This window comes from Gracilinanus agilis, chromosome 3 (assembly GCF_016433145.1).
Source record: "Gracilinanus agilis isolate LMUSP501 chromosome 3, AgileGrace, whole genome shotgun sequence".
Lineage (NCBI taxonomy): Eukaryota > Metazoa > Chordata > Mammalia > Didelphimorphia > Didelphidae > Gracilinanus > Gracilinanus agilis.
In genome coordinates, this window is record NC_058132.1 from 650,180,316 (window position 1) to 650,189,866 (window position 9,551).

General features: G+C 55.9%; 1 protein-coding gene across 1 annotated transcript in view; it reads right to left on the bottom strand.

Annotated features, from left to right (window-relative positions):
- ESPNL (espin like) overlaps positions 1 to 9,551 on the bottom strand; it is a 25,580-nt gene that overhangs the window by 5,538 nt on the left and 10,491 nt on the right. The window contains exons 3-4 of the mRNA XM_044669521.1: positions 3,390 to 3,756; positions 4 to 1,501 (exon numbers count right to left, since the gene is read on the bottom strand). Of these exons, the coding sequence (XP_044525456.1) occupies positions 4 to 1,501; positions 3,390 to 3,756 (1,865 nt within the window). The remainder of the gene's footprint in view (positions 1 to 3; positions 1,502 to 3,389; positions 3,757 to 9,551) is intronic.

Consider the following 9,551-nt stretch of genomic DNA (forward strand, 5'->3'; position numbering starts at 1 on the left):
CACCGAAGTTAAACATCTCAGCCTCCTTCTCCTTCCAGAAGGCAAAGCTCCTGCCGATGTAGCCGCAGATGTCTTCGCTCTGGAAGCTTCCGAGCTCGGGGCGGCCGGAGGGCCTCCTGGGCTCCGCGGGGCCCGGCCGGCCCGAGGCGCGGGGCAGAGGCGACTCGATGGAGGTCAGCCCCGACTTGCGGACAGGCTCGGCGTCGCGCTCGGGCTTCTCCCCGCCGCAGCCGCCGAAGAAGCGGGCTTTGATGTCCTCGAAGCCGTCCTTCCAGGCGCGGCGGCCGGCCTCCACCTCGTCCGTGACGGCCTTGTGGAAGCTGCGCACCGTCTCCCAGCCGTGGCCGCCCAGGTGGTCGAAGACCTCGAAGCAGAGCAGGTGGCGCATCTTGCGCTCGTCGGGCGGCAGCTCGAGCTCCAGCAGCTGGAAGTAGCCCAGCATGAAGAGGTCCAGCGTGAGGCTGTGGTAGTCCACGGGCGCCCCGTCCACGTGCGGCAGGAACATCTCCGGGGAGTAGGTGGCGCGCTGGCGGCTCAGGCGCCGGATCTGCCTGGCGGGCACGTGGCCGATGACGTCCTTCCAGTGGCCCAGCAGGTGCGAGATGACGTTTCTCTGCTGGAGCAGGTGGCCGAACCTGCCGGGGGCGCCGAGGGCAGGCAGCTCGCCCGCAGGGCCTGCCCCCGGGGACTCCGGGCTCTTCCTGGCCGCCGTCTTCAGGGCCGGCGTGTAGGCCGACTTCTTCCAGTGGCTCAGGAAGAGCATGACGATCCGTTCCTTCCTCAGGCTGGAGGAATCGGGCGCCGCGCAGGTGCCCGCCTCGGAGGACGCCTCCTCGCAGCTGATGCCCGAGTCGCTGGCCTCTTCGGGATCCCCGGACGCCTGGCCCTCTTCGGCCCCAGAGACACTCTGCACCCCGGAGAAGGGGACCCGAGGGCGGACTTCCCAGGAGGCCCCGGGGCCCTTCGGGGAGGGCGCCCGGCCCGATTTCTCAAAGTTATCCCGGAGGCTCCTCACCGACACGCCACACTCCAGGATCTCCCTCTCCACCAGGCTTCCTGAGGGGCTCCCGGCACCTCCCCTGCCCTGGAGCGGGCTCCCCGGGGCGGGGGCCTCCTTCGGCCCTGTTGGGACGTTCATGTCCTTCAGCAGCAGCGACAGGCTCCTCACCATCCCCGAGATGTGGCTACACCAGTAGGGCAGCGCTTGGCCTTCCTCCGTGGCTGCCGGGGGACAGGAAGCCGCCTTCTCCGGGCCCAGGAAGCGGCTGTTGACTGTGATGTTGACCATGGGAGCGGGCAGGAGGGTCTGCAGCTCCTCCGCCAGCCGCCCCAGCTCGCTCTCGTACTCCTGGCACCGCCTCCTCATCTGCAGGTGCTCGATCTGCTTTTCCAGGTACAGCAGGTCGTCCTCTGTCAGCAGCTCCCCGTAGGGGCCCAGGATGGCCTGGTGGCTCTGGGAGTACCTCCAGGCCCCTGGCTCTGCAGAGCTCCGGCCCCCATGCTGGCAGGGAAGAGAGAGGGAGAGACAGTGGCGATGGGTCCCTGATGTGCCTGTCTTGGAAGGACCAAAGACAACCACTCCCCACCCCCGAAGATAATGGGGGTTCCCCGTAGTACCCTACTCTCCCGACCTTGAGGAACTGGCCCCAGCAGCCCTTGGGTTAGGGCAGGGAGGGGGGAGTGTTTCTGGGGCTGACCCTAGAGAGATCTCCCTCCAGGCTACATCTCAGTGGATCTGCCTCCTCGAGGTTACAGGGACTCCCATAGGGCAGAGTCTACCCATTCCCACTTTCTCCCTCTGCCCCATTTCCCCTCCACATCAGAGGAGCCAAGGTTGTCTTCTGGGGGACAAGAGACCCACAAAGACTCCTCTCCCTCCCTAGCTTCAGAGCAGAATGCCCCCTTCCAACGGCCTCACCACTCCTGTTTTCCATTGGCCTTGGGTCAACTTCTAGGGCCATTGTTGAAGAGCAACAAGAACTCAGTTGTCTTGGGTTCTGTTTAGCTGCTTTGGTCATCATCGGCAATGGCCGCCAAACAAGGGGTCAGAGGATGGCACCCGCATCAGACAGAATCAAGAAGATGATGGCAAAGTGTCCGTGCCAGACTCTGCCTGACCACTGGGTCGTGGACCACCTAAATCTCAACCTCTCTACCCTCATGGTGGATACCTCTAGTGGGGCCACTGGGTGTGTTTACCAGTAAACCAGAAAGTCTCTTCGAAGGTGAAATGCCTCCAGTAATGCTCTTGTGAACTGAAATAATAATAATAGCAGCTATTCTTTGGTGCTTACTGTATGCCAGACACTGGGCCAGGCATTTTACAGTGATAATCTCACTGGATCCTCATGACAGTCCTGGGGAGTAAGGGCTGTCGTTATCTCCTTTTCACAGATGAGGAAATGGAGGCAAACAGGGTCACACTGCTGGTAAACTTCCGTGTCTGAATTTCAATTCCAGTCGTCTTGATTCCAGGCCACCTGCCATGGCACTCTACATAGCAAAATACACACTCCAGGGATGTACCCCTTTGTATATTAGGGGTACTTTCCTCATCATTCGTGTTACTCTGCTATTTAATACCACTTTCTGCATTGAAAAAGTATCCCTGTGGTTAGTCTGGTAAAGGAAACGCCGGTGGGGGCTCCTGACCTTACTCTGAACAGAAGATATCTAACGTAAGGGGCCTCCGGAATGAGAGCACAGCACACCATTGCCAGGGGCGGGGTGGGTTTCCTCTGCCTTTTCAGGACAAGAGGAGTGGCTTGCAGAGAGTAGTCTTGGGCCAGGCCCCATGATCAGAGACTTGGTTCGACAAGCAGCCAGTAAGATTTCCCAGCCACCCATCAGAGAGCCTGGAACTGGTGCTTGACTCTAGCCATGTTCACCTATTTATCCAATCCCTAATGCCTGTCCCTGCTCTAGTCAGGCCCTACAGGGCTTCCCTTCTAGTCTACAGGCATCCACTGGAGGCATGGAAGAGGCTGCCTGGGGGCCTCTTCAGGGTTAAGGTCCTCTTGTGGCTGGTATATTAGACGGGGCTTCCTGTGTGCGTGGTGGTCTCCTTCTCTAGAGCCTCAGGCTCAGGGTTCTCCTCCCCATCTCCCAGCCCCTCCCCTGCTCCCTGCCCCCAACACTGCTCCATTCTGACCACTAGTTTCTGGGTCCTCTCCCGATTCCTCCCTTCTGCCTTTTCCCATGGGGTAGGTGTGTCCAGGGCGCCTTCGTGACCCCCTGGCTGGGCTTCTGATCACTCCCCGGCCTTCTGACTCCTCCCGGGGGGGGGGGTGTAAGGCCCCCGACGGCAGGGATGATCGCCCTCTCCAGGGCCTGGGAGATTGTAAGCATGTAATAAAGCTTCTCGCCTCCCCTCTCCCAGAACGCCATACCTTCCGTTCCATCATCTCCTCGGACCAAAGGCGGGCCTGCAGCTTGCGCACCATGACCTGCCGCTTCCATTCTGGGATAGGGCGGCCATTCTCATCCTCGGTGGGCACCAGAGCATCAATATCTGATGGGTTCAGTTCATCCAGTGGAAGTGAGGCGAAGCCATCCTTGGGGTCATCCTCTGACTTCATCTTCTCCCCTTGCCTGGGGGCTTTATCCTCATTGTATTTCATGGTAACCTTGAGGGGAACCAGACCGTCATCAGTAAGGAGCCGGGAAAGGTTGAGGGGACCCAAGGACCCTGGCAGTGATCCCACTTTGAGAGTCGGGCCTATGTAGACACCTCCAAGCAGCTCCAGGATCCAGGGGCTGGGGGGGTGGGAGTGAGGCCTACAGGACTGGGCTGTCAGCCTCAGGAAGATGGGGAAACTCAAATCAAAAAAAAAAAAATCTGCTTTTTAATACTACTTGAACTGAACTTGCTGATTTCATTCCCTCTTTTGGTCTACACCTAGCCTAGCTGTGTAGTGTAAATGAAAGCCTAACAACCATGGCCTTCATTCAGTATTAAGAGCCCAGGCTTCGAGCTGGGAAAGGACATTGACTTTACAGACCCCCTCATTTTACAGATAAGGAAAATGAAGCTGAGAAATTTGAGTGACTTGCCCAGGGCGACACATATAGGAAGTATCGAAAGCAGAATTTGAACCCAGGGCTTCCTGCCTTGCAGCACAGCATCACTAACTTACAAAGGAGATGGGAGCGGTGGGGAATACTGGAGGGGAGGGAGATAATGGCCCTTGTCCAGGTTCTGGAGGATGCTGGCCTCTTTAGCAGCCTCAGAACAACTCCAAGGACCCTGGACTAATGGGGCCACAATTCCAGGCTCAGATGCTTTCTGGTCCATCACCAGTGGCGATGGTTTCTGGTGATACTCCCAGGAGAACCTGATGGCACTTAATGAAATAAAAGAGAGTAAATTTAGAAGCCATTAAAAGACTATCTTTTTACATCAGGCACAGTCGACCTGTGTCCTTCGATGCTCCCGGGAGCTCGTCATGAAGCCAAGTACTCTAGCCTCGCAAGATGAGTCAAGAAGCATCAACGAAGCACCTAATGTCTGCCGGCCACCGGGCAAAGCTCTGGGGATGCCAGGACAGAGACCGATGCCCTGGAGGGTGCATGGATTTCACCAGGGAAGCCAGAACTGAATTCAACAAGCATTTAGGAAGCATCCTCCTTGTGTAGGGCACCGTGATGCCCCTGTTGTTGTTAATGTCTAGAACCACAGTCTTCTGTGTAGATGCCATGTTCGGCCACTACCCTTCCCCCCCATGCTCAGCGCTTCAGATGAGCAGAGGGGAAAAGATCCTTGAGAGCAGGCCCACTTCATAAGTTCCCCTTAAATGAGGAAACTGAGGAAGCTAACTGGGAAGATAGCTGACTTGTCCTGGATTACCTAACCAGAAAGTAATAGGCAGGAGTTTAACTGAACTAAATTGAATTGAATTGCAGTGCAGTAACATATTCTACAAGAAAAATAACACAGATACAGATGAGTAAGTGTAAAGCATTTTCTTGCTCAAACTTGTGATCTCACCAGTATAGAGACATCCTTCTACCAATACAGATTGATGCCCACCTGATAGTCTTGTAGGCAAGTATGCTAATACATTGTTGGTGGAGCTGTGAATTGGTCCAACCATTTATGAAATTAGTTGGAAATTATGCAAGAAAATTGACTAAAATTTACACATCCTTGGACTCAGAGGTCCCATTGCTGCTAGTGACTCATGTACTCCAAGGAAGTCAGTGACAAAAACAAAAGCTTTCTAGATACCCAAATAATTTTTACACACCAAAATAATCTCTGTATACCCAAATATTCTCTATGTAATCAAAATATTTTTAGTTACACTTTTCATGGTGACAAAGAACTGGAAACAAAGTAGATCCTCATTGTCTGAGCAGTGGCTAAACCAGTGGTTCCCAAACTTTTTTAGCCTACCGCCCCCTTTCCAGAAAAAATATGACTTAGCGCCCCCTCTCACATACTATCACCGCCCCCTTACAGTTATTCACCGCCCCCAAATGCACCTGCAGCCATCACCGCCTCCCTGGATCGCTGCAGCACCCACCAGGGGGCGGTGGTGCCCACTTTGGGAATCACTGGGCTAAACCAACTGGGATACTTGAACGTAATGGAATCTTTCTTTGCCATAAAGATTGAGGAATGTGAGAATCACAGAGAAGTGTAGACACACTTACAGAACCTGATTCAGAGTGACGTAAGCAGAGCTCGAAATCAGTCTACACAGTGACTACAACATTGTAAATGGACAGCACCAACTATGTCATATAATACAAGCTCAGTGTTCCCAGATCATAAAGAAGAAGCTTAGCCCTAAAGAAGAAACAGGAGATGGCACCTCCATCCTCTCCCTGCAGAGGCCAGAGCTCACAGGAAAGAAGGGAGGGTGGAAAGACTGTCCGCATATTTTTGCAATGCACTGATTGATCTGACTGAATTTTTTCTTCTTTTTTTATTTTTTATTTTTTATTTATTTATTTTTTTAAACCCTTGTACTTCGGTGTATTGTCACATAGGTGGAAGATTGGTAAGGGTAGGCAATGGGGGTCAAGTGACTTGCCCAGGGTCACACAGCTGGGAAGTGGCTGAGGCCGGGTTTGAACCCAGGACCTCCTGTCTCTAGGCCTGACTCTCACTCCACTGAGCTACCCAGCTGCCCCTTTTTCTTCTTTTTAAGACCTTTAAATCATAGCCTCTCAGCTGTCTCTCTGTCTCCCCCCTCCCCATAAAGCTATAATACCCGAGTCTAAAAGAGAGATAACAGGGGGCAGCTGGGTAGCTCAGTGGATGGAGAGCCAGGCCTAGAGACGGGAGGTCCTGGGTTCAAATCTGGCCTCAGCCACTTCCCAGCTGTGTGACCCTGGGCCAGTCACTTGACCGCCATGGCCCACCCTTACCACTCTTCCACCTAGGAGCCAATACACAGAAGTTAAGGGTTTAAAAAAATAAATCTTTAAAAAAAGAACATAGATAATGTTAGTATGTGGCTTTCTAAGTCAGTATGGCACAGACGAGGGTCCTTGTGTCTGCTTCTATGTGAATTTGACACTATTACGCAGACTGTAGTACATCGTATTGGTCCAAATAAAGGCCACACTTTCCCCCCAAAACTGGCTTTTTCAACAACTGAGTCCCCATGCTCCCATGGCTTGTGGCCACCCTGTTTCTGGACTCCCCCAGGAAAAGAGAAGAAGGAAATTCTCAGAAGGATTCCAGTGCCAAAGCCCTGAGCAGAAGCACTCCCCTTCCCCCGTGTGAGTCAGCCGTGGCTCCCACTTGCCCCTGTGGCTGCTGTCGCAGGTCCACGGCCTGCCTGAGCCTCCTGCCCTTTTGTGTTAGGGGCCTGCCCTGGTTCTGCTGGCACGGGCTCCGTAGGTCTACGGCTGCTGCCAGACATTTTGTGAGTCAGCAGGCGGGCTCGGATATCCAGGAGCGATGGAGACTCTATCTGAGGAGGCATCGAAACGGAGAGCTCAGCCGGGAGGGTGCAAGTCCCCAACGTGGATCTGACTGAACCGGAACTCGGAAGGGCCTCAGGGAAGAGTCGGGAGCTCTTAGGGAGCCACAAGTGCGAATTCTGATAACCAGGACTGTCATTCAGGGACTGGGGGGGCAGGAAGCTGGCTGGGGGCAGGGGAGGGTCCTTTCTCAGCCAATGATTTGTACCAAGACCCAACAGCTCCCAGACCTGCCTGCTCTCACCTCCAGAGCCCTAGAGGGCCCCGTTTCCCAAGGCTGAAAGGCCCTTCCAGGAGCTCCCTCACCCAGGGGGCCCCTCTATCTAAGGAGCCCCAGCCAATGCCCAGAAGGCCTCTCAAGCGCCTCCTCTCTGAGGGCAGATCCCAGCTGGGGGCCCACTGCTCACACTGCTATTTCCTTTTTTTTTTTAACCCTTAACTTCTGTGTATCAGCTCCTTGGTGGAAGAGTGATCAGGGTGGGCAATGGGGGTCAAGTGACTTGCCCAGGGTCACCCAGCTGGGAAGTGTCTGAGGCTGGATTTGAACCCAAGACCTCCCATCTCTAGGCCTGGCTCTCCATCCACTGAGCTACCCAGCTGCCCCCAGACTGCTATTTCCTGATGGCCTTCCCAGAAGCCTCAGTTTCTCTGCCTGGGGCCTCGCTGGGTTCAGACCAACAACACAGGGGACTCGGTCCTCACCCACTCCTTAGGGCTGATCCTTTGGGGAGCTCGAGTCTCCCTTCCCTTTCTCTGCCCCATCCTAGTTCCAGCTTCATTTGAGCCCAGATGCCCGACGTCCCAGTAACAGTGACAAACTCGAGACCAATGAGTGTGCCCAGGACCGGTGTGAAGCCAACTTTCTTTGGGGAGCTGGTCACAAGCCCCCCCAGACTCCCTCCCCTGTCCCTATCGTCCCCCCTTCCCTGAGGGGCTTCCCCTGGCTGGAAGTCCCTGGTTCCTGGGCTCGTCCTCCCTTCTTCAGTGGAAAACTCTGCCTTTGGGATCGAATCTGCCCTAAAGAACCCAAAGCAGTGCCTGGACTGGCCCAAATGCCCTCCTCCTCCTCCTCCTCCTCCTGCTGCTGCCGCCATAACGCAGTCAGAGGAGGCCAGAGCAAGGGCAGGGTCTCTGCCTCCAGAAGCTCTAACCCTGGTGTTCCGTCCTGTCTCTTGTTCGGGAGCTGGTCCCATGGCTGGGCTCAGAGCTGGAAGGAGCCACGGGGGGCCCGTCGTCTAATGCCATCATTGTACAGAGGAGGAAACTGAACCCCACATAAAGGAAGTGACTCGGCCAAAGTCACACAAGTAGTAAGTGGCAAAACCCCTATTTGAACCCTGGTCCCCTGACCCAACCCACGACCCCCTTTCTGCCAGGCCTTGCGGCTGCCCCTTTTGCAAATGAGGAAGCTGAGGATGAGAGAGGTTAGATGACTTACCCCAGGTCACACCGCTAGTAACTGTCAAAGCCGGGCTTTGCCCCATATGTCCTGACTGCAGGCCCAAGTGGTCTTTCCACTGGACCAGACAGGCTTTCGGTGCCTTCTGTGAGTGGAAAAGTGCCACGTCTCCAGATCCCGCCTCATCCCAGCCTTCCAGGAGGGATAGATTTGCCAGTGAAACCTAAGCCTCGGCACTGCTGGGGCTCGGGAGGGACCAGCGTGAGGACGATTCTTCCCAGGGAAGGGAAGGCCCCCTGCCAGCCCCGACAGGCCATTCAAAGGGATTTGGAGGAGGACGTGGGGGAGAAGAGATGCAGGGGAGGAGAGGAAGCCCATTCACAGGGCCAGCTGACAGGCTCCGTCATTCCGGGCATCCCGTCCAGCTGGCCCAGGGCGAGGAGGGCCCAGCAGCCCTCTGCTCCCAGGCGGAGGGTTGGACCCCCGGCTGCCGCCCCTGGGGCAGGGCCAGCCCTGGGCAACTCACCGTGAGGAGGAGGAGCTGGAACTCCCAGCCCACCAGCCTGGACCCACTTGGACAGCCCATGATGCTAGGCGCTGGCCTCCTCCGGGGAGGATGGGAGGTCAGGGAGTCAGGCTCAGCAGCCATCAATATTTGAAGGCCTGGGTTATGGGTGTCAGGTGGCGGCCCGCTGCGGGATGGGGTGCTGGATCTCTTACCTGAAGCTGTCAGGAGCAGGCTTGTGGCCTCCCCTGGGACAGCCACTTCTTTCCGCTCAGGAGGAAACCGTCAATCCTGGAAGCACCAAAGTCGGACCTTCCAGGACGGCCCGAGAGAGCTTCACAGCGCAGTGGGTGGGACCCCAGAAGCCACCCGGGGCCAGAGACCTGCACGGTGCTGAGCCGCCCGAGTGCTCTGCAAACACTCTCGTTGGAGCCCGAGAGCCCCGCGGGACCCTGGACATCAGTGCCTTCGTTTTCCAAACGAGAAAGCCAAGGGCCAGGGAAGGCAATGGGGGAGACCCTCTGCTGAGGGCCATCCTGCAGGGAAGCCGTGCACAGACGATGAATAGCCCTTTGCTCCTGGGCCAATGAGACAGGACGACTGGGGAGAAGAGACTGGCCATGGCCTGGAAGGAAGGAAGGAAGGAAGGAAGGAAGGAAGGAAGGAAGGAAGGAAGGAAGGAAGGAAGGAAAGAAGGAAGGAAGGAAGGAA